The 26,291-nt window shown below is 40.8% G+C and overlaps 1 protein-coding gene across 1 annotated transcript in view; it reads right to left on the minus strand.

Moving 5' to 3' along the window:
• The window catches only part of galnt18a (UDP-N-acetyl-alpha-D-galactosamine:polypeptide N-acetylgalactosaminyltransferase 18a), a 177,047-nt gene extending 156,248 nt beyond the window's left edge, over nt 1–20,799 (minus strand). Inside the window, exon 1 of the mRNA XM_061036841.1 lies at nt 20,283–20,799. Coding sequence (XP_060892824.1) covers nt 20,283–20,526 — 244 coding nt within the window. The 5' untranslated portion in view covers nt 20,527–20,799. The remainder of the gene's footprint in view (nt 1–20,282) is intronic.
• Between the last annotated feature and the right edge of the window lie 5,492 nt (nt 20,800–26,291).

Consider the following 26,291-nt stretch of genomic DNA (forward strand, 5'->3'; position numbering starts at 1 on the left):
TGGATGAAACGTCCAGTAGAGTTAATTAACTACATATCAACATTTGGAAGAAAAAGTCCAGTCTCATAAAGCTGGCGTTTGATCAGCAAAGTCTTGGTCTTTTAAACATGTCGAAAGAGCCTCTTTTAGTGGAGAAAAGCCGCAGGGCAGAGATTAGTGCCTGCTTGTTTCTGTACAACTTGCACAACTCTGAGCATCAGCAGGCTAAGAGCCAGACATCCAAATGATTTAGTTGGCTTTTCCATAACCTCCATGATAACCTTTCCCCACCAGGAAGCGTTCCTGCATGTGACCTGAAGCTATAGCTAGAGGATAGCATCTATATCTTTTTGCTGTCTGCAGTACTTCAGTCGGCATGCATCATATCAATGAGAGGCAACATGACAGATTCAGGAGACCTGAGGTTATGGTAAGTAAAGCAGACAGATTCTTCCGCTGGTAAATCCTGTGTTCCGACAAGCAATCGTCATACCACCAGGCCGGCTTTGTGACTGGCAGGCAGTCGTGTATCACAACAAATCAATCAGAGCACTGTCATTTTTTGCAGAGCCACATAACAAAACAAAAGTATCAGAAAGTTGTGTTCACACTGAAGGGATTGAAGAGCAGACACCCCTTCTGTTTGTGCTGTCGGTGGATGACAGACACCGAGTGACAGTGACTGGCTCTTGGAAGTTATATCAAGAGGATTTTTCAGGCTTTTTGGTATTTTATAGCAAAACGTATGAATTCATTTATCACCACAAAGATCAAAATCATGAATTCATCATGATAATCACTTTTGATTTGCAAACCTTTCAGTGACTAGTACACAAAATGGTGGTTCTTCACAGCCCAAGCACAGACTGTTTGAAAAGATGGGCGACGTGAGTGAAGCCGAAAAACATTTGTATCTCTCCATACTGACTGGCTGCAGTAGAGGTCATAAAGCCCGCCTCCATCATGTTAACAGATCAAAGGTCAAACTAGAAAATGTAATTACACATCAAGTATTCTTTTCTCAACCAAAGTTCCTGTCTTCATAGTAAGTTCCTCTTGTGCTTATATATGTCCAAGTGCTATTTTTTCTGAATACAGGTAGTTTGTTCATACTTAGTTATGTAATGCTATATGAAGTGGTTAAATGCCATGATTTACACCTCTGTTGAGTGAAAACCTAAAAACCAATATTCATTGAACCTTCCATAACTGTGAGCGTCTGCTTCCAAACAGCACAAAAATCTATTTTGTCCTTGCCTGAGTAGACCCGGGGGATCTTTGCTGTTATTGGTATGTTAAATGTATGTTTTGGTAAGAAGAGGGGGAAGCTGAGGCAGAGTCTTTACCCAGCAACACTGGGCATACAGTGTGTTCCTAGCATAAGGAAAACAGAGTGTACATGGAGCAGACATGACACAGATTGTATCTTTTCACTGGACACCCCCACAGCGTGCAGCATCATGGGGTTGTGTGAGTCACAGGCAAACATGAAGGTGAGCTTTTGATTTGGATTGAAAGGTCGCAGACTTGACCTTTCTTTATCTTATTTTCTTACATTTGCCTGTCATTGAGTATTCTATTCTGATCTCTTTCACCAGATGATGTAAAATGACGCATATGACCATAATTACATAAAATAATTTTGAAAACTACCAAAAGGTATATTCAGTATGCCTCAAAAATGTTTTCTCCTTTTGAAGATAAGAAAGGCTTAAAGTCAATAAAGCCCTGTTCCTCTGCAGCCTGAGGCAGAGAGACATCAGTCTTACATTCAGACACCGCAGGTGACCGAACGGAGGACTTGTGTTTTAGTATATTTCATGTCCAATAGACCCCTGTTGTTTAAGAATCATAAAAGTGAACACCTTTACAAATATAAAAAAGTAGCAGAGAATGTTTTCCCCAGGCCATACTGCAGGCTCGTTGGTTTAGAAATGTGTCACTTTATCCTTGCTGTCTCACTCCAGCCCTGCAACACTGCACCATCTGATGAAGCACTCAGTCACTGCTGCTGCTCCAGAGTTTGGATTTCACTCTTAAGTTTCATGCTGTCACTTCATCTGGTTGCTTATATGTAAAGCCAGACATTTTTTAATTTGGGGAAAATCTATAGTTTTCAATTTCAACAAAGAAAGACAAATATAATCACATCAACCCAGTGCTTGGGTCTAGTCAGCTGCAATAGCATCACGCTATATTTCTCTGCACTGGGCTGTTTACTTCTCACTGGTATTTTGTTGTCCTGTATGTAAATTATATTATTTAATACCCAGCTCTAATTAAGATGTGAAAATAGCTCTCTGAGATACTGAACTGAACTTACTTATGTATCTTTACACTCCTGACTACCGTTGTGCTAAGTAGATTACATTTGGAAGATTTTTATCAGAGTAATCATTTTATTTTTAAGATTTTAAGATTTATTTGGGCTTTTTGTGGCTTTACTGGAGTGACAGGACAATGGAAAGAGTCGAAACATGGGGAGACAGAGAGTGGGGAATTACATGTTTGAAAGAAGCTACAGGTTGGATTTGAACCATGGCACCACCCACTTTGAGGACTAAAGCCTCTGTACATGGGGCGCACAAACTACCTACTCAGCCACCGGCACCCCAAAACTGGTTCATTTTTCAGGGGAGAATTTGTTTAAAAATTAAACCGATACAGAAGTGCAAAAAAACTGCAGTACCACGAGTGTCCTGTGGGCTTTCAGGGCTTTTGGAGGCTGGCTCATAAAGAACTGGAAGGCCCATTAACACCAATGTTAAATCGCCATTTTGGCAGCAGAATGAATCATGTTAAAAGCCTGGTACAAAAAAATGGCTTTGACCTGAATAGCTCATGTCATTTTTGGTTCTCACTGTGATTTTTTTAAAAACAATTTCATTTTGATTATATCAAGGCTGAAAGTGATGTATAAATTAGGGGCGTGGCTGATATTGTACGAAGGCTCTCCTCAGCTTCACATCTTTACTTGTTGCTAGGTCGACGGACACATTTCCAATGTGAAGACCCCCATTGGTGGGCTTCAAAACAATGGCTTAAGGAATGAATGGGTGACATCACTGATATGTCTGATGTTTCATATAGTCAACATATCCCACATCCTATTCCTCAGAGGTCAGCACTGTCAACATCAGTCACAGTTAATTGTTTGAAGTTCACTAAAGATTAACCCGACAGGAAAAATGTGATCAATGAAAAGTTGAAATGTCAGAAAATAATAGTGTAAAAAAAGAACAGATTCACAAAGTCATAGAAAAGCACCAGTGTCGTTTCACGAGGTTTCCATGAGGTGTGGACAGCAGTAGTTGGAGCTGCACATCCCTTGAGTCTGTGTGATGTCTTTATCACAGCGATGAGAGAAATATGACTGTGTGTGAAGAAACCACCAAAGTGCTGGGAGATGGCATGTAGCTGCAGGGTGAAGAAGTGAAGGCACAGCTACAGTCTGCAGAGCTGAAAGTGAAACTCTGAGGATATTAGCAGGAAGTAAAGTCAGTAACTGTGGTAGAATTGGGAACAGCAGGGTGTAGTTGATGAAAGAGATCCATGAATAACTGAACACAAATTTAGCTTGGAACTTGAATACTAGTAATATAAAATGGTGTGTCATTCAATGAAGTGTGATACCTCTGCAGCAGGAGGAAAATGACTCCCAGGGGCATCTCTGATGTAGAGTTGGTGTGCAGCTGTAAAATTATGCTAAATGGGTTCAATTTGGTATATGTAATGAAACCTATAACTAAATGCCATATCTAATCTAATGAAGCTTATACACATTTTTAGAGATATTTTCAAAGTAGAACTAGAACGAAAATAAAATAGCCACTTTTATATCCACATGAGCAGCGGGCCTTCAAGGTTACCAGCCCCCAGCATGTAAATGGAGGCAGGTAAGGAGAGTCAGAGAATCCCAAAAATCTGTCTTTCAGGGCTGGGTCAGCATGCTGGGATGCAAGTGGGCTGGTGTTCTAGCTACAGAGTTTGTAAGGTGAAAGGAAAGGACATGGAAGCAGGAGACCCAACAAAAACAATAATAAACTCAGCAAGGTATACAGTGTGGTGGAGAGGGGGAGGGTTTCCAAAGCAGTCATTTCAAGAACCCAAAAGTACTAAATCAGCAACACTTGGCACTGAGACACAATAATGAGTAAGCCACAAGAGTGAAAAATGATTTTGGCTCATTATTTTTCTCTTAGCGCTATAAACAGAGGAAAGGAACCAAGAGAAAGGACACCACAGAGTCAGCTCTGTGGAAAGAGACCATGATGGACATCAGAGGCAGACGTGTGACTCTAAATAGAAAAAGAAAACGGTGGTGGATCCTAATGTATGTACTAATTCACATAATAGACTTTGAATCATGGATTCTCAATCCAATCGTGACCCCAAGAATTTAAATCAAATTGAATCGATAGAAACCAAAAAACTCCAAACCCCTACTGTCCAAACTTTCTATACAAAATGTAGACTTTCTTTTGCAACAGTTGCTCCATGAACGCCTGAGTGAAACAAGTTGAGCGTAGCCACAGAGTCACGCTCTCATCATGCCCGTGTTTAATTGATAACAGTTGATCTTAATGGAAGCCCTCAACAGCTGATGACCAGCTGATTTGCTTATTAGCATATTATTGGCTAATCAAACTCGTGCTGCCTTGAAGCTTCTCTAGTCTGCCTACTCTTCGCTCCTCCTTTTATGCCGTGTCCGTCTTTATTAATGTCATGATGTTGTCACTGATGCTCTGTTCAGGTTTTTGCTGAACCCCTCCCTGCTGTAGGCTCTCCTGTTTGACAGGAAGGGCAGGAGTGTGTGCTGTTCCATGCCTGACACTGGCCATGAAAGCAGTTTGTTCGGGCAGGGGGATTCTAGAACAGAGCCATACCTGAAATAACAATCTTGACAAAGTGGTCCTGACAGAAACTTCATTTTGAGTTTCTAAATGCTCAAATATGTTCAGATGAAAATTGGGAACTTTGTCTATGTGCTGTGTGATTTCTTCTCATGTAGCACTTGACAGTGACTGAATCAGAGAAAATAATAATGAGCTGCTGGATGAAAGAACAAACCACGGAGCAGAGGGGAACTGTAGAGCCATGCAGTACTTCTTCTCAAAGTAAAAATCTACAAAGAGACATTGATGCATTTAAGACTTAGAATGCATTAAACTACTTTCTGAAGAGAACCTGACACCAAAAGTGTCCTGCAGCCCCTCGGTGACAACTTTATGTCACCCTGCAGAGTCTTCCCCAAGCCTCACTCGAGGCATTTAACTGTGGGGCAGCACCTCGGTAAGGCTCCCTGTGGTTCCCATAATGCAGCCCCAGGGAAATGTGCCCTGGGACTTAGAAGGCAGTGAGTGACAGTGGCAACTTCACTAAGTATTATTACATCGTGTGTGAAATGTGAACAGTGCTCCAGCGTGAGAAAGTCATCACCAGCAAATGATGACATGTAGCCTATATGCAGGCAACGACTGAAGGAAAAGCACAGTGTTTTATAAAGTCACAGATAGGGACACATCACACACACACACACCTCTGTACACACTGCCTGCTTATGGGATGAGACAAGTGTATGCATGAGTGGCTGAATTAGCAGCTTGCTCTTTACTGCACTTGGGATTTGGAGTAGATCTCTGGGTTCGTTTGTCTGGTCTCGTGTGTCTTTGTGCATGACTTGTTCATATTTCAGTCTGCACATGTATGTCAGGTGAGATCCGCACACCACTCCCGGGGGTAACGGTTAAGTCCATTATGCGGGGGGGTGTTTTCCGTATGTGGAAAGTGGCAGGGTGTTTATTGACCGCCATGAGCACCGTCACCTTCTTTAATGAACCCACACTCACAAGCTCACACAGGACCATCAAAGAGCTCAGAGGCCTGCTTTGCATTTCCCAGCAAAGTACCTGCACTTAAGATGCCCCCTGTTAGGTTGTATAATGAGTACTTGTAGATAAAGACGTTGTTTAAAAAAGCAGAACTGATGGGATGTTAGTTTCACGGTTGTTATGCAACCATGACTTGCCTTTGTCAAACATCAATGTAGCAAACATGGTCTGAAATAAGAAACCTATTTGCCACTAAAACACATAAATAATACTTAAAAATATATATTTATATGTTTTGTTTCATTCAGTCGAAAAGAGGTCAATGGAAATCAACCAGTGACACAAGGCAGCTCCGGACCGAAAACCTGGATGAACTCCATCAGTGGCTAGAACATAATCATCTGGTTTTGGATCTGAAAAAAACTGTTTCTATGAGTTTATGTGTTTTTGTGTGAAGTGAATGCTTTCAAGTTCTTCATTTTAGAGCCACAGTTCAAATTTGATAAACATCAGAGCCTGATTGATTAATCAACCCGCCTATCGGTATCTTATAATTTTATCGCAGATATACGCCGATAATACCCGATTTATTCTCCAGTTAAATTGTCTTTCATTTGAGTTTCATTGTATCACACTAGCAGTTCTCGTTCACCAGCAGAGGGAGCTATTTTGATTACAACAAGCATAATCATTCTCCAGAGTGTCGAGTGGTGATTTATGTACATGCACAGTTACTTCTTGGTTGAGTTACCTTCCTTCTTCATCTTTTCCACAAGTGTTTGATAACTGCAATTGAAGGATCAACATAATAAATGTGTATATTTATATTTATCTATCTATCTCTTCAGATTGAAGATTGATCTAAGAAAGATATCGGCTGATATATCAGTATATATCCATCACTCCTCACAGTTTATTCATCATGCAGAAATGTAAGGAGTGATGGGATGATATCTTAAACTACACTAGTCAGAGCCTACAGGTTTGTGGTGGGCTAAGTGAGTTAGCAGTACTGGTGTGGGTCAGAGTTGGCAAAGAAAGAGCAGAGGGAGAGACGGGAAATCATGCAGCTTAAATAGAGCCCTAAACATGAGAGATGTTGTCAGGTGATTGTAGATAATGACGCTAGTTCCGGTGTAAAATCAGTGCAGCTCAAGTTGTCTGCCTGAGCTGTTGGCTTTAAAAAATCTATCTAAATGGAATTAATAATGTCAGGCAACTAAATAACCACTTTAGTATTTCAGGTCACAGAAGGAACACTTAAGCTTAAGTAAATAAAAGTCAGATCACTTTCTGAATGCAATATCTTGCTTTCAAATTTCAAGAGTTCACAGGGTGCCAGTTTAGCACAGTGGTTAGAGCGTGTCCATGGGTTTGAATCTGACCTTGGCCCTTCGCCAAGGTCAGATTCAAACCAAAGGTGTACAAAAATAACAAATGAAACCCCTAATAAGTTACTAACCACATCTTTTCCTGGGAGCTCCTGAGCCCTCTTAGGTACCTCGTGATCGTTGGTGGACGGCCTGCCTGAACCACTCAGTTTCTGGGAGGGCGGCGAAAGGTAGACCAGAGGGATTTTATTGCTTTGGAATTGTTGTGATGGAAATTCCTGCGAGACCCACGATGGATGTATCTCCGGCAGTGGAACAGAGCGATGTCCGGGTGGAGTTGCAGCACTGGCGGTTGAGGCCCAGGCAGGTGCCAGCGAAGCCAACGAAGTTCAGCGGCTGTATACCGAAGTATACCTGCCACAGGGTGATGGCAGAACGACAAGAGCGTCCAGAGAAGTGCAGACCAGATGTAAAACTTTCTGGCCCACATAACGACTGCAACGGCCAGGTGGATCAGCGAAGCCGGGTGCTGAGTTGCAATGGGTAGGCTAGAGTTGGCCCGCTCGCACACAAAACACAGGAGCAACAACTGAATCGGAGCTTATGCGAAGATAGGTTAAAAGTGCAATTACGCAGTCCATTCAGGCCGTAAAACCAAACAAAATACTTAAAAATAACTGGTGAGCAGCGGCAGCAAGACGCGCCAGCGTCCACTCAACCAGAAGTTTTCCCTACCTGATAATACAACAGTAAGTTTCTCTACTACTTAAGAACCAGATGGTGAGCATTGAGCTGACAGTAATTGGGTCACGGCAATGGATGAGCTGAATTTGAGATGTTTCATTGTTATTTTTGACAGCTTTATTGATTCAATTGCAGTTTTCTGTTTTCTGGGTTTACTTTTAATGCATCCTTCTGAGTTTGTGGAGGAGACATATTTGGGCTCAGATGTCAAGCTGCTCTTTCACTTTATTGATTTAATTAGTTCACCAATTACCCTTGACTGTTTTATATTGCGCAGCTGACTCTGTGAATACAGAATAACACCTTAAGTGGAGACAGACTTCAGCCTAGTGAGCAGGAAACTTTTGTTCCGACACACTGAGCAGATGTGACCAGCCAAGCACAAAGGATAAATGTGGATTTTGGCAGTTTTACACAACCTGATGATGGTTAACAGTTGCACACTAGCTGGAGCAAGCAAATGAACTTTTAAGACTTTAATCTCAGAAAATCTGTTTAGTACTATGTTGGCTGAAATGGATTTGACACAGGCTGAACTGAAATTCAGTGAAGCAAATAAGCGTGAGAATAAGTTTTGTGGAAAGAAATAAAAAATGGGACCAAGCTGAACACACAAGTTTTTTGGGTTTAAATGTAATTATTTTAAATTGTGTTGTGGTAGAAAATGTTTCTAAAGAGTCATAAATGCCAAGAGGCTGATACAAGTTTAGAATGATAAGTTTCTTATCATTTTAAAGCTCAAATGTACAAGTTATCTGCTGAATAATATCATAAATGACTTTACTATACGATCAGACATTAAGGACACATGCTATGTTGAAGGGCTGGCTCTCTGTCAACAACGCAGCAGCCAGGATGTCCTCCTTCTAAGCTTCGATTCTGGTCCTGGAATGGTCGGTATTTTTCTGGCCAGAGAGGGTAGGCAGTTTTAAGGCACCCCTGCACAGCCATTGGCCCTTATTTTTCCAGGCAAACGGCAAACCAACAGATTCTGCAGCAATGATTGTGGGCAAGCGAACTGGTTCAGATATAACTGATTCTACTCGACCTAAAAAGCCTCTGTATTTTTCTTATTCTTATCTCAAGAAGAAAGGAATTAATTTCAGCAAAATTCAAGGTATATTTCTTTAATACGATGTTATAATATAATTAATCCAAATTGTCTACAGTCTCTAATAATTGGATTTTAATTAATATTTTTTGAATTGATACAAATGAACGCTGCTCAGAGAATGAATCACCAAAAGGATGTTGACGTTCCTCGTGTTACACTGTGACAGTTTGATATTACATTTTTAAGGGAACATTCAGTGGCTGAATGGAAAGAAACTGGAAAGAAAGAACTGCACTTACAGAGCAGCATTGTATCAGATTCCTGCTTGATGAAAGTGTTACTGATGTGTCACTTAGATCCATGCTATATTTTATACATGTGGAGATTCTCTGACGCTGACTCGGTCTGATATACATCTTCATGACTCTCACTGAACAGCAGTTTTTACAGGACACGTTCTATTAAAAAATTAATACCTGTCTGACACTCAATGTGTCAACATAGTTTCACATTTGACTGTGTTCTCAATTAAACCATTTCCTGAGTGATTGTGGGACTGCAGCTGACAAGGAAACATTTGACAGGTTGGACTGGAACACCAAACTTACAAATGCATCTGAAACGTGACAAACTGTTATAAGAATAAGGGTCAATCATCTCGAGGGATGGTTATGTTTTACTTTTTCTTAATGTCTTTATTGGCTTTCCTACATAATATGAATCAAGCAGTGACACCTATTCAATAGAGGGCGCTAGGGAGCCACCAAACTATTCACCACAAAGAGAGTGACAGACCTTTACTGAGTAAGATTTTTTTTAATCAGTTTTAAATACTGTATATTTGCATATGTATTTCTGAATTAAAAATTAGGCAAAACATCGCCTGTTGGCAGCAGCTGCCTCGCCGCTATATTGCGGCTCGTAGAGATAGCCACAAACATCTGATTCGAGCACAAGGCCTTCAAAATCCCCTTCATCATTTTGAAGTTGAAACATAATTTTTTCGCCATTGTCGTTTCATATCAGCTTTCTCCATAGAGCCTGTTAGCATAGCTTCCAAGCAATATGGCGGACATTAAGTTTCTGGTAGTGAGGTCCCACACACTGATCTGTGATTGGTCTGTAGCTTCAGTGGTCAAAAATATGAGGAACTAGCGTTGAAGTTTCATCCCACTAACCACAACAGCTTCCAGTGACGCAAAATGACGATTTTTGCATCATCAGAAGCTCCTTTTCAGACTTAGAAATACAAAGATTTCCCATCTCATCAAAATGAGGGCGGGATGCACGACCATTCAAGAATACTACCAGGTTTCTAATGATACAAAGCTTAATGCAAATGGGTGAAGTATCCCTTTAAGTTTGCTCTTCATCAATACAACACATAGGACCGCTTAGAAATTGTTCTCCCAATGCATCACACAACACTTTTCAGGAGGCAGCAGAAGGATAAGTCCCATGAATTAAAAATAAAAGGGCGAGGCCTGAGCGTCACAGGATCAGAGTATAGACTGATTATTAAGCAGATCATAGCAGTATAGACCAGACTAGCATGACTATTTATTTTTAGTTTGGGATATATGCCTTTAAGTCTGAGTGGATATGGTGTTGTTTGTCAAGTTATAAATACTGCTAATGCTGTTAGCCAGTTGACTACATTTTCCATTATGTATTAGCATCAAGCTAATGAACTAAGCTAAGTAGAGTCCGGTCCATCTGTGAGAAATAGCACCCCCCCTGGAGAATAATGCACCATTCAACCACAGGGATCAAGTATTTTATTCTATATGCCTGAACTGACCCTCCTATAAAACACATCCTTCCTCTTGTATCATTCTATACAGCTCCACTGATAATTTATTTTTAGAATATTCATGTTCCAGGTGGGAAAAGGCCTGGGAGTCTAATCTAGCTCTGTAAACAAAGGAGATGCTGGTTTCAAGCAGCCTAAGGGCAAAAACAAAATACAAATTACAGCAAAATGGCTGCAGCTGTCAGCTCTTATTTATTCACTGTACAAAGAGTTTCCAAGGACCAAGTCTGCCTGTTCTAACTGATAGCAGGCAGAGCAGAGGCTGAGGTGGAAATTAACATATTGCAACCTGGAAGAGATTGATAACCATAACCGTCAGTGTGATTAAAAGTATTTTTATTTTAAGGCTTACGTTTTTGGAATTTTTATTGATTTTCTTACAGTTTAGATGAGTTTAATTCTTACGGAAGAACCTCCACTGCAAATATCATTGCATTCTAGAGATTAAACTAAAAACTCCAAGGAAATAATCGACTTGGCATGCCGGAAAAAAATGTAAGTGATTCTAAAATAGAAACTTTTGCGTTGATGTATGATAAGGACTGTTTTTGTTTTATGGCTGAAAATTTCCAATATTATTAAAAAATATCTTCTAATCTTATCTATTAATCTATCGTATATCTAAACTGCTCATCCCATTCAGGTTGAAGCTGCTTATCAGTTCATGGCAAGTGTGGCAAAAGTGAATTTTGGATCTTGACTCGCAATCCTCAAACATCTAGTGACAGCGGTGAGCTCCCCTGAAACATCACTTCATCGTCTGCATACTGCTGTAAAAAGAAATGAGCAATGTGGCCACATGGAGGAGGTGTAACAAAGTCATCTAGGTTGAATCTGAAGAAAGTTACACTCCTGGAAAATGTGAGCATCACACTTACTCATCTTAACAGAAAAAAACAAGAATATAGCAGGGAATTATCTGTAACCCTCTGGCACCTTTCCTTTGCGTCTCAGTGTTACAAGAGGGCAGATGTAAGCGAGGGAGGAGGAAGGGCGGGTTTCTAACATTAACAGGAAGCGAAGTCACACTTGATATAATATGTAAGCTGTGTACCTCTAGGGATGATCCAGCAGTTTTTAAATGTCCACCCACATCAGTGTATTTCTCTTCACTTGCTATACCTGCATTACTTTGTATTATCCTCAAACATCTCCCATTGAAACTGGCAGGGAAAGAAGGATTGATTTCTCGGTGCAAATGTCCCAGTGCACCTGTGTGCTGCGGTGTCATGTCAGCAACAAAAGACTGATGCAAGGATGGTTGCAGTGACGGGATATTCTCCACACAGAGGCTCTTAAAGAAGACAGTGACATCCACATCAGATCTCACACCACTGCCATGCATCTTTAATGACACACCATACACGCAGCTTACACTGAGCCGCCGCACACACAAACACACAGAGTCTCCGAGGTCCAACCTCCTCCAAATACACTCCTCCTCTTCAGCATACTGTCACCATAGATCAACTTGACTCATACGGAGACTACTAAAAATAAGACTTGTTCTTGGCAGGAAAGAAGCAAACAATGCATAACACGGACTAAAACACATCATCGCATGTGAGGCAACAGATCCTCTACAGATTTATAAGACTGACGGAGACAACGTGAGAAAAGCAACCAAGGAGCTGTTTTGTATTCTGGAAAGAAAAAGTCTTTCATGCTTTAAATCTTTGTGTTTCTCACATCTATGCAGCCATGTTGTTTGGAAATCAGCGTGTTGAAACATGCACTGTTTCATAACCTAAATCTCTTCCTCACTAAGCCACTGCTTCGGCACAGCAGCATTGAAACCTGGCACCAGTCAGAGGAGTCACCTGACACCTTCAGCCGGGCCAGAACTCCTCATGCTGCTTAGCTATACAGCTCAATGGAAAATCCACTCTAAAACACAATTCAGACATGAAGTTCTATGTGGATCTCCGGCATATTCAGTAAGTTTTAATTACATTTTAATTAAGTACTTCTTCAGTAATTTCATAAATACAACCTGACATTGACCAATTACATCTCAGCAAGCTTCAGTGTATGCAAGAAAAAGATCTGTGGGCTGTGTGGACAGCCAAAGACAGGCAGAACCTTTATCCCTGCTTTATCATACCGACTTCCATCAGCATCACACAGATTACATTTTAGCGGGTAATCTGAAGTACGAGGTGGGGTGGGGGGGTCAACCTCCATAGCCTTCGACATCAGCATTGTGCATCAAATTAAACTAAAGTATCTCTTCACTGTCTTTGGGATGAAAAAACTGCTTCAGTCATTCTCCTTCTTCAATAAAACAGTCGTGGCTAGCACACCTACACTTTACAAGAAGTCCCACTAGTTGTAAATATTAATTAGAGATGGGACCAATCCAATCTTATATCGGTATCGGGTCCGATATTAACGTGATTTATGTATAGGGTATCAGACTGATGACGCCGCTACACGGTACTAATCAAGTAAGATTGTTGGGCACTTTAAACAGCTTTGAAGACATTCAGACACAGTACCTTCTGATATTTGTTAAATAATTATGTGTGCATTGTTTGTATTGGTTTAGAACAGACTGACTCAAAAATGTATTTTATCGTTACATTATTCTTTAATAATCAAAGAATAAAACATTTAAGTACAGTATGACATTTGTGCCTGAGCTGAATTCACAGCACCCTCAGTGCTAGAGGAGTATCATTACAATGAAAAAAATCAGTCTCAGGATTTCCCTGAATTGATATTGAATTGGGGAAATAATAATTTCAATGCACTAATGAATTTATTTTTTTATCCAGCCCTAGTGTCAGTATCAGTACATATGTATCAGAATTGGATCGGAACTGAAAAAAATGAATCAGTGCATAATAGTAATTGAATGTTGGAATCACTGTTGAAATTAGCGGGATAAAAGCTTGACATAAGGTAACATTATGATGTGTTCAAGGTCAGGTCAGTAATATGACTATTAGACAAAGGGAACAACAAAAGGCATCAAGATGTGTTTAAATTGAAGTTTAAGAAAATGAAGGTTTTGGCAAGAAACCGGAATAAATACAGATGCTTGGAGAAGAAATATGTTTGTCTTCAAAGGAAATATTTAATACTATCCTTCAATTCCTAATCAGTAAGTATTGTTGACTCGTCGTCCCATCCAATAATACAGAAAGTATCAGTATTGGTATTGATAAAGACTTGGATTTTGAGGAATCTCACAATGGTACCAATATCATTATTAAAAAATCCTGCACTCTTGCTAAGCATCACCAATTTATTAGAAAAAAAATCACGTTTCAGTCCCTCTGAAACTTTGTCAAGTGTGTCCCCATACACACCTACTTCATGAGATAGTTTGATGTGCAATCACCTTAAAAATCAATAACAATCAAAAATAATAATCCATTCCTGACCATATTCAGAAGTAAAGAACTAAGTTCAACACAACTTGGAGCTCATAATTGAACAACATTGTATTTGTTTCAATAACAGGATGTAACATTCAGAGCGTTTTCAAGAGTTTTCATATTCTCATAGAAAACTCTTTCAGGCATAACAAATTCACTGAGTCAGCCTCCAACTCAATGTTAGTCGAGGACTGTTTATTTTTTTTCCTCAAATAAATGGAACTCTACATTTCCTCTGCTGCCTACCTAACATTGTATTATCCTGTATGTCAGCTCTGCAGTCTGGTCTTTTTGTATCAGTGACACAGCATAAACACATAAACACATCACCCCGGAGCTGATAATGAAATCTGGCACCAGCTCCGAGGACCGAGCAGAGTGAAGGGGAGGAGTGTGGCAAACACTCCGGCGGCTAAATTTACTCACCCGCTGTAACCCCGCGGCCTATGCAGATTCTATTAGTACTACTGAACAGCTCAGTGAAGCACCAGTCTGACGTTCTCCACGCGAGTGCTTTGCCATACAAACATGTCTTTGCACAAAGAGGAGCTGAACTTTGAAAACACAGATGATGTTATTTATCCGCTCATACAGGTGCCTTAACTGCTAAGAACCCGATATATACTTTTTCAACTCAGCTTGTGCCATTTGTATGAAACTGATGCTGAATCACTCAGTATGTTTACATGCAGTTAGAAAAAGTAGACTTAAGTTAAAACCTAAATTAAAAGGCCAGGCTTTTATTTACTTCAGTCTATAAAATGACCCATCTTTAATTTGGGACAGGCGTAAAACAGGACGGGCTTGATTTACTTTTTCCAACAAAACTTGTTCACAACAAAGATGGGAAACACCAGAAAGAACATTTAATTGTGTAAAAATAAGAATATTAATAAACAAATCAAATTAAAATCACTGATTTGATCTTACTTTTTAAAGCAGCCCATCCATACCAACCCGCTTCCCTTTTGGGGAGGAAGGGACTCTCCCTTCTTTATATATTTTTGAGCTGTAAACTAATTAAAAACAAAACGCAGAGGGGTCTCTAATTGAGACTGCAAAATGTTTTTCATAACGTGCAGCAACACTATCATAGTAACATGGACTGGGCACTAGGAGTATTTGGGAATCGGAGGGTCAGTGGTTCAAGTCCTGGTGTGGACCATGTCTGGAAATTTGGTCTGGTAGCTGGAGAGGTGCACCTAGTGTACTTTCCAAACACAGCCGATCAGCTCAGGAGAGGTCTCTGTGCAGCCCCCTCACTCTCACATCTCTCCATTACTGCATGTCAACAGGATCCTGTTTATGCATGTGTGTGTAGTCCAGCCTGTGTGTGTGTAGCATGTTCAACAACAGACTATAGCATTGAATTTCACCTCACAGGATTAATAAATGATTTCTTCTTTTTGTTCTAAAATGGCATGGGCTTCTATTTGAAGTTTCAAGGTATTCTGCAAGTTTGACTTAAACTGGAGATTAAAATACATGCTAACATGTCAGTCCGACTGAAATCATATGAAGTCTAATTTTTCAAAGTTCTACTATTTTACACACCTTGATAATGGGGATCGATTAACTCTTGCATGTTTACACCTCAATCAGGACCAAACTGGGTTAGGTGTACTGCACATGCTGACCTGAAAGTCAAACACCATAAATGCTTAGCACAGCAAATATCACCATAAGCTAGAGCGGTGCTTCCCAAAGTGTGGGCCACAGCCCTCTGGTGGGCCATGTGGGTACTGCAGGAGGGCCGCGAGAAGCCCTCCACCAAGTATAAAAATAAAAGAAATATCACAATATGATTTACCATGAGTTAACTCTTTAAGTGATTAGTAAGGCTTGTCATGACTATTCATGGACATAATATCATATGATATTTTACCATCTGTTTAGTAAACTTTTGTGTCTCTCTTGCCATAAGATCATGTTGTCCTGTCCAATATTTTACCCTTACTGAAAGTGAGAGCTGTAGTCATAACTTTTATTTTATAACGGGCCCCGGAGTCATTTTGTATTTCAAAGTGGGCCGCGACAGTCTTGAGTTTGGGAAAGGCTGAGCTAGAGGGATAGCATGCATCACATTTCTACCAAAAGTAAAGCGTAGTGTGCTAAATGAACAGAGCTGTACAATTATGCACCTTTCCCCCGTTACACTTAGAATCAGTTTACCGCTTGCTAACATGTTAGCAAAGTGAACCAGAAGAAGGTCCAACAGAAATAGTGAAGTCATGCTTACTATCGTCTATAAATCATTTCTCTCTCAGTACTTATTAACTGGGATAAGGACAGTCCTCTAACTGAAGGGCCTAATCGAGATGTAACTGTAGCTCCACTTAACTGTGCATGTACTGTGTGTGACAACACAACCTCACAGTCTCTATCAGGAGTGGAATTCAGAATACCCCTCAGCTAAAGTATAAAACTGTCACCTACTGTATGAGCTCTCTATTTCTACAGAATTCACTTCCCTTTATTACCTGATGCAACTATAAAAAGCACACATGCAAGAAACCTGGTTCACACATACTGTAAGCATTTATATAAAGGCAGAATATTTTCCATTTTAAAAGCTCAGCACAACCAGAAACTGAAATTCATTAGGACTAGGGGTTTAATTAAATACATGAAAGGCAAATACCCTACTGTCTATTTGATGAATGAAATGTCCATTCATTTGCATATATTAAAAAATGACTGCTTAAGCATTGCTTGTTGAGTTTTGAGAAGCATCTTCTAATGATCCTCCTCTAAAGTCAGATTTAATATATTTTTCAACCTTATATTTTTTACAGTGTGGAGAGGTTTGAACACCAAATACTGATGCAATAGCAAAAATGACAAAGGGTTAAAAGTACATTATTGAGAGCCTGATATTGTTTGTGTCTTTGTACAAAGTTAAAGAGAATGCACAAAAAACCCAAATGTTCTGTAAGTTTGCTATGAGGCTGTAAGTGTCAGCTCTAATGTATCTCTGCATCTGAAATAACGATTTCTCCCTCAGCAGTATTAATACAGTCTCTCTGATTAAAGTCTCTTCTCTCCGAGCTCATCTGAAACACTTCTCCTCCACGATGTTTGATAAATTACGGCCTTATCTGTCAAAGGAAAGGCGTTCTCCAGCAGCGGATCAGGCATCAGAGAGGAGCTCTTGCCGTAAATCGTAGCAGTGTTAATCATCTCGGCTCTCCGAAAAAATGCAGATTCTTCCTAATTCCGCTGTTCGCGTAGTGAGTCGTGTACTGTCCCATTTAGCACAAGATGGAGACAGAGTTTGTCCCACTTCTTAATGCGTGTTGACTCACTTGATGTATAGCTCTGAGGAGGATAATTAAAACATGGAGGTCCTAGGGGGGATTCTATTAGTCCGACTCCGATGTGTGTGTGAATCACAGTTTATCATTGAACTAAACTAACCTCTCCCCGTGATAGTGAAAAGACTCACACAAGTGGTAATCTCCTGCCTAGAAGAAAATGTTTGCAGAACCAGGCTCGTGTGAGAAAACTGATCCAGCTCTGACCTGAAAAGTGTTGCTACACAAATGACCTAATCTGATTTCTGAATTTGGGTTGGACTTTAAGGAATTGGCCAGCGAGGACTATAAATGGAGCAATGATGCAAATCTTACATTGAAATAGGACACTTGCTATTAAAGGATGAGACTTTACTCACTGTGGCAGTATTCAAATACCGCTCATACAAGTCTGTGTGGAGAATGTAGTGACTCTTTTACTTCACTTTCTCTTAAAGGGATACTTCACCCATTTGCATTAAGCTTTGTATCATTAGAAACCTGGTAGTATTTTTGAATGGTCGTGCATCCCGCCCTCATTTTCCCCTCAGATGGGAAATGTATTTTTAAGTCTGAAAAGGAGCTTCCACTGGAAGTTTTTGCGGTTAGCGGGGATGAAACTACAACGCTAGTTCCTCATATTTTCGACCACTGAAGCTACAGACCAATCACAGATCAATGGGTGGGAACTCACTCCCAGAATCGAAACTTAACGTCCGCCATATTGCTTGGAAGCTATGCTAACAGGCTCTATGGAGAAAGCTGATAATGGCGAAAAAATATAAATATAGCGACGAGATGGCTGCTGCCGACAGTCCAGTCTTGTGTTTTGGCTGCTGCCGCCGCTGGCCACCAGGGCCACCGCTGGCTGCCACGACACAAGACTGGACTGTCGACAGCAACCATCTCGCGGCTATATTGCTATATTGCTGGCCACCGCCGACCACTGCCAGCTCAGCAGCCGAGACATAATGCCTGCCTGTCGACGGCGGTGAGGACGAGGAGCCGGGGCCGGCTCGAGCTGGGGCGGACTGGTAGTGTTGGTGCTCTCACTGTTTGTCTATGGACAAGCCAAAAAGACACTTTCTGCCTTTTCTTGGCCAAGAAGACACCAACTTCAAAATGTATTTCACATTTCTACTACATACTGTATATGACCCAATGTCAATACAGATTCATGTTTCAACGGGTGAAGTATCCCTTTAAGCTGCTGCAACAAGTGAACTTCTCCAAGTGAGGGATCAATAAAATGTATCCTATCTCATCTTTTTTTTATATTAGGCTATGTAAACTGTTGTCTCTCAAAGATTGATTTAATTGTTCCTCTTTCATCTTGTGAGTGCTTTGGCTCAGGAGTTGAAGTCAAGACTTTAATTAACAGAAAATTCACCTAATTCATTTGGATGACTAATCACTCAAGTTATTTGGTGAGAGTATTTCACAGTTGATGCAGTAGAACAAAAAATGTTGGTCCTCGTCGTCCTCTGTTTTTTTCTGTGTAAAAACTGTTTTTTTTCACCCACAATGCAACTCACTCCATGAAAGCGTAGAGCAGGGTGTGTTATGTTAATGTCAGTATTGCTGCATCATAGACGACATCAGAGGTGCAGATCTTCCTATAGGGATCATTGGCATAGAGCAGGGGCAGAGGGAACTGGACAGCGCTGTTAGGAACCAGAAAGTGTTTCAGTCTGTCTGTACGTTTGTGGTCGTTACTAAAGTGTTAGCTTTGTGCTCTGCTTGTACGGTTACTGTCTCATTAGTGACTGGAACAAGTCACACAAAGCTCACTGGAAAAGCTGTGATCAATGTTAAGGATGGCTGTGGAAACGCACATGAGGTCAGGGTTTATTTACAGTCACAAATAGGACCGAACTGTACTGAAACCGGACCATTTGGTGGAAACGGGGTGTAGCCTCAGGCAGTGATGAGGAGCAGACTACAGAGCTGCTCAGTCCTGGAAAAACACAACCAGGGCAACACTGGAGGCCATCCAATCAGATGTCGCACAGCTTCCACTGGAACAACAATGTCATACAACTTTTCTTCAGTAGTGCAGTTACACTACTAATGGTTGTTAGCAGACTTCGATGTAAAGTGGAGATCCCCTTTAAGCAAATCAGCTACCAAAAAAAACAATTTGTTTTTTTTCCCCATATATCCTCATATATTCCTCCATATAAAACATTTGTTAAGTGTTCAGCTGTAGGCTTGTTCCAGCTCAGATCGGGGAAGTTCCAGCGTAAAAATAAACATCTCTAAATTATTAATAAGGTGTGTGAAAAGTTACAAAAGAATATGTTAACATATTTTTCCCCCCAATTTGATATTGAATGTGCCTTTTTGTTTCTCTACTTATGACCTCCACCATGCTGAATAGATAATGTGGTTTTCTCTGGGCCTGAAGGAGGAAAGTTTTCTTTGACATCACTTTGAGTCTGTGAAACTGCTGCAACTAAAAGTGAGGTTACTGCTGATAAGAACTAATAACTCAAACTGTAAGGAGAACACAGGGTTAAATCCTCATAACAACTGCGAAAAGACAAAGGTTGTGACGTCTGACAATAAAACTTAAGGAATAATATTCCGTTCACAATTATATAGGGGGGGGGGGGGGGGGGCAGAAATCGATTTAAAAAGCCTTGAATATTTCAGATTTTACATGAACCGATTATTTGATTTTTTTTTTCAAATAAATGAAGTGCAAACTGTTGAGCACCACACAAACCTTATAATATGTTAATGCATTCATTCCCAAAGGAGGTCTGGCTGATGTTTGGGTAAAGTGTGTTTATTAAACTTAGATTGACCCTTCTCTGGAGCTTTAAGCAGAAAAACACCAGGCTGTGCTGACCTTTAATGTGCTCGTTGACGACGCTCTCCAGCCGGTCCAGTCTCTCGATAATCCTCAGTGTCTCCCCTTTACTGTCCTCCTCCAACTTTCTCTCCGCCTCGCCGCCGCTCTCCGCAACTTTTGGACCCCCGTTGTTCACATAGTTGGTGATCCAGCCGACGTACAGGAGACACACGATGTTGGTCATACCGCTCAGGATCACACATGTCGACACCAAAGTTTTCGTTCTCCTTGAGCACAGCATCACGACATCCCTCCATGGGCGCAGGCAGGTGGATGTGAGGAGAAGACGCACTCGGAGAAATGTGTCCAAATGAAAGTAGACGGCGCGATGCTGTGGAGTCAGTCCGCCTCTGCGAGTCTCTCAGGTCCCGGCTGAGGCATTTCTGAATCCCGGGGCTGAGGCTGTAAAAGCTTTTTAAGAATGATAATAATAATAATTTTGATAATAACACCAAGAACGAGAATCCCCCGCTGAGAAGCACCGGAGAGTCAAGCTGCGCTCAGCCGCTGCAAAGCTGTCAGACGCAGCGCTGCACCCCCCCCCCCCCCCCAGCCTGAAGTCCTCATACAGGCCAATAGGAGGGGAGGGGGCGGGCTCTGCTCTGATCTGCCGGCCCCCTCACAGTGTGAGTACACTGAGGGAGATGGTGAGAGGGGGAGGGGGGGGCAGTGACTGATAGGCGCTGTGAGGTAACTGAAAAGAAACAAATGTGTTTCTGTGGATTGTCTTGAATGTGTGTAGTTTTTTGATTGTGTTTTAACACTCCAGATCCATTTGTGTTGAAGCAGGTGTACAGCACCTGTTAGGCACTCAAAAGTTACAACAAGTGAGGCATTCTTTTTTCTTTTTCTTGTGGCGGTGGAAATTGGTCCGACCTTTTTAAAAAAGCTTCTGAGAGTCTTTGAATCTTTCTCATGAACCTAAAGCAGGATACAGACTTCAGGCCTGGTTTGCCCCTTCCTAAGCAGTCCTGATTTTTAATGGGTCTATGGAACCTTTTTGTCGAAGTGAAGGAGAGGTTTGAAAGGAATTATCAATAAAACTGGGGCTTCTTGCTTTTTGACCATGAAAATGATATCTAATAGGGCTTTTCACACTTGCAGAAAACAAGATGGTACCCAGAGTTTCTCCTGCCAGTCTCCCGGTGTTTTCTTTCCGTAACGAGTCAGAGTGAGCTGATGTTCCTCGGGATTGTTGGGAGGGTCTGCCTGCTGCTTTTGTGTCAGTGTGTTAGAAGCCCGGGGAGGCCTTGCAGCAGAGGTCTCTCAAGTAGACGGAGCTCCCTCAACCTTCAGTCAGTATCACTACTAGCACCCTTCATCCCGGACGCCCAGCCACCACCATCGGACTGTCGTCCCCACAACCACCGTCGTCCTCCTCATTCATGCACAGCCTGCTCCAACCTCCACCTCAGTGGCAAGAAGTGTGGACAACAGGAACTAGAGTAAGGTCTAGTAAGGTCTGCTGAAACTCTCAGCTCTTTTAAATCCAGGTTGAAGACACACCTGTTTACAGCTGCCTTTCATTAAACAGCTTTAAGAAGATTTTAAACTCTAACTTTTAACTCTTTTTATATTTTTACTTCAATTAATTTCATTTGAATTATTTTTCTTTGAACATATTTTCAGATCTAATAATTTCAGTGATTTTTAAATGTTCTATTTTAATGTTTCTTTTCTTTCCTCTGTCATGATGCTTTTTGATGTCTTGTGTGAAGCACTTTGAATTGCCTTGTTGTTGAAATGTGCGACATAAATAAACTTGCCTTGCCTAGAGTAAACAAAGGAGAAATCCTTCCTGCATCTTATCTATTCTGTTTAATGTGTATTTTGTATTTTGAGCTTACTTGTCTGTGCTGCTGCAACGCCCAAATTTCCCCTCTGGGGATCCTATCCTATCCTATTATCCCATCTCCTCTTATTCCATTTTTCTTAATAATGAGTAAGTAAGGTCTTTTACCTGCTCTTTTGTAAAGCGTCTATAGATAACTCTTATTATGAATTGTAACTATACAAATATTGATTGATTGATTGATTGAAAATGAGAATGCAGCAGGATATTATCCAGAGAATTCACCTCGAGCCAGTAGGAGAGAATGGCGACCGCTACGATATCTGTGTGCGTAATTAAAGGTCCCATATTATGCTTTTTCTGGTTTTATATGCCCTTTAGTGTGTTTTCCAAGTGTCATGTGCATGTTTAGGTACATCTATGTGGCTTCTCCTACATCCTCCTGTTAGCTGTAGCATTAGCTGCATGTAAAGCTCGGTTCTAGCCCCCCTCTATAAAAATTTGTCAGTGTGACGTCATTGTCAGTGTGAGATCACTGATCTAAGCCCATTGGCTCGTTGTGGCAAGCCCAGTAGCTCATGTTGAAATTTCCGAGAAGCGTGCTGAGCAACTGACCAATAACGACAGAGTGGATCGGCAGATCAATCAGAGCAGGCTTGGCCCACGTGGGGTCTAACAGTGTGGGCTCAGCAGAGTGTAGCTGACGGTAGTGATGGGAAAAGCAGTTCTTTTCAGTGTACTGAATCAGTAGAATCAGTTCAGTAAAGTGATTCGTTCAAAAGATTCGTTCACTGAATCATTCAGTACTTCTCCGCAGCTCTGTCTGTGAATCAGAATTTAATAAGCTGAAACACGGCCGAACGTTTAGTTCTGCTCGCGATCGTACTGAGAATAGCCGGTGGTGCTAAGCCAATAAACCAATGAGCTGAGAATTTAGTTGGATAAAGTTACAGTTTGCAAACTGAAAGCTGCTAAAACAATCACATTTATTTTCCCCGACCGTTCTGCTCAGTAGGTTCAGTACACGTTCAGTTCGTTCACTGAACGAGAGCTCCGCTCTTCCTCTCAGTTCGTTCAGTGATTCATGAACGAACTGAACGAGAGCTCCGCCTCCCAGTCACTCTCTTCCTCTCAACAAAACACTGACTGAACGTGAACGAGCGAGACTGCGAGTCACCAGCCTCAGTCACACACACACACACACACACACACACACACACACACACACACACACACACACACTGTACTGACTGAGGAGAGGAGGGAGGGCTTTGAACGACTCTTACGGTCTAGAGAGAGAGACACGAGACGGGAGACAGGAGAGTGCAACTGAAGTTGAGAAATGAACGACTCTTTTCAGCAAGTGATTCAGTTCAGTTCGTTCACCCAGATGATTTGTTCGTTTTGCATGAATCGTTCACCAACTACACATCACTAGCTGACGGACTCAGAGCGTAGAGGGAGCAAGGAGGAGCAGTACATGAAAACAGACACTTTTTTCAAACTTTATCTATTGTGAACGTACAAAAGTAGGTACATAGATTAAATATACAAACCCCAAAAAGGGCAGAATATGGGCTCTTTAAAGGCTGATGATAGTGTGATTGTGTTGAACTACACGTAGCATTGATATAAAGTCAAATATTCTAATGATTGTATAGCAGACTATTTTGCTTTGTCTGCAACCTCCGCATTGTTTTTTTATATCACATCTTACCTCAGGAGACCCCCCGACCCCCTCGCCGTGAGGTTCTATGTGAAGGTCTGGAGAATATCCAGAGCAGTCCTCCTGAAATGATCGAGATATTTTCAGGAGTGAATGTGAAAACGGATATAGTCCCCCCCATTCCACTAAAATAATACAAACAGTAAAGTGTGTAAATGTTAGCGTCTGAGTCAATATCTCTACTTCATGACATTGCTGCCTCACACCTGCTTCACTTTCCCACCACCTTGATTCTCTATGAACACACATCTTATCACTGACCACCTAGGGGGCCTACCTGTGAGCTAAAGTAACTTCAGAGCTTCACACCACCAACAGATGGATCTCACAGTTTGAGCCTCTGGGCGGCTGCTTTCATCTTTGTCTTTCATCCACTGCTCCACCAATCACACACACACACACACACACACACACACACACACACACACACACACACACACACACACACACACACACACACACACACACACACACACTTACACAGATACACACGTACACACACGTGGCTGTGAATCGAAAACTCTCCGTTCACCCAAGAGCACTCTGGCAGATTCAGCCGGCTCGCCGAGAGTATAAATAATGCATTAGATTTGAAATATTAAGGCTCTCTGCTCTCTGCTGCTTTCAATCTCGTCTAACTGACTGTCTGTCTATTTGTCAGTCTGCGATGCTCGTACTTCAGCATTTACCCTCCCTTATGTTGTCTCAAAAACAAATTCAATGTGCTGAATTAGAAGGACGTTTTTATCTGGAATATGGTTTTAACACCAGTTGATTGACCTTGGTGTCAGGGAAATAAACCCAGTGAGCTTTAAGAAGATATTCAATGTTTGTATTTGATGAAAAGCAGGTTGAATTCTGAATGTCCGTTGTTGTTCTGAATTTAACCGTTTTCAACCAGTTTAAATACGGTTATAAGATCAACGTTTCAGAAAACAATACTTAATTTTCTTTATTTATTTTCTTTCTTTTTTATAATTTTAATAACTTGTTCATTTTATTGTTGAAGGAGTGGTGAAAATGATGATTGTATAGGCATTTCTCTAACTTGAGTTTGCAGCTATTAGTGAAATTTTGTCTTCTCTCATGTCAATGTAACTTCTTTTTTTTTTAAAGATCATAAACACTGTTTTTAACATGCTATGTGATGCTAACTAAAAGTTTCTGAGACATCATAAAGAGTAAACATTTCAGGGCACTGGTGGCCTAGTGTGGCTCCATGTACAGAGGATGAAGTCCTCGAAGGCGAGTGTCCCGGGTTCAAATCTGACCTTTAGCTCCTTTCCCCTCATGTCATCTCTCACTCTCTCTCTCTCCCTGATTTCTGACTCTCTTCACTGTCCTGTCTTGGACAGCGGTTTTGTTGTTTTGGAGCAACAAAACCCCAAAATAAAAATTATTGATTAAAAAAGGAGCAACCGTTTGTCACAGAAGAAGTAAAAAAGAAGGTTAGACTGTACAGCTCTGACCTTGGTGCTGATGTAGTTTATCAATACCTAACCAATAGTCTGCTCAATATGGAAGCGATTAGTGATCAGAATTCAAATGATAAAGCTAATTTGAAAATTCAAATGCATTAACAGAAATGCTTTTTAATTTTCAGAATATGAGTGTATTATTTGACTCAAAAATAAAATGATGATTAATTTATCTAATTTTAATTTTAGTTTTCAACTTTAAAAATGCACATTCTTTGACTAAATTAAAATGAGGAAGAAAATGACATTAGCTTTATCATTTTCAAAAAATGCCCCGCTAAATCTGTATCATAATTCAAATGAAAAAGCTAATTTTAAAATGAAAATACAGTAACAGAAACATGTTTTAATTTTCAGATTATAGGTGCATTATTTGACCTATATTTAAAATGAATATTCAGTCATCCAGTTTGTATTCTACTTTTACTCTCTATGTATGCATATTGTATGACATCATTCAAATGAAAACTAAAAGGTCTTTGGCTTTTCCTTTTCAAACTTGCTGTGCTAAAAAGTGATCATAATTCAAACTCGAAAATGAATTGGCAAAGTGGATGACGCAGGAAAGTGACGTCAGACTCCAGCTCCCAGGCAGGTGAACGTAATATTTACAGTCTATGAGGCGAGCGGGCAGAACGCGCAGTACGATGGGTGGCGGGGTGAATCTTTAATGCTGTTACAAGCTCCAAACTAGTTGTTGCCCTGATTTTGATTCAATTTTGGCGTTGTAGTTGATTATTCTTTTAATAACTACAAAACAACCTCTGAAAGGGAGAGAGAGCTCATACAGTCGGTCGAGAGGGAGAGTGTGAGCCATTACGCACATAGGATGAGACACTTTGTGCACAGAGCTGGAGAGATTATTAGAAACAGAAAATTCAATCGATAATCTTTTTTAATGTAATTAAGTTAAGCAGAGAAGAGAGTGATCTATAATCTATCAATAAACCGGTTTTAGGACACGTCTGTGTGAATTTCACAGCGTGCAGATGCTGAGTGACTCTCACGGT

Source organism: Labrus mixtus, chromosome 4 (genome assembly GCF_963584025.1).
Source record: "Labrus mixtus chromosome 4, fLabMix1.1, whole genome shotgun sequence".
NCBI classification, from domain to species: domain Eukaryota; kingdom Metazoa; phylum Chordata; class Actinopteri; order Labriformes; family Labridae; genus Labrus; species Labrus mixtus.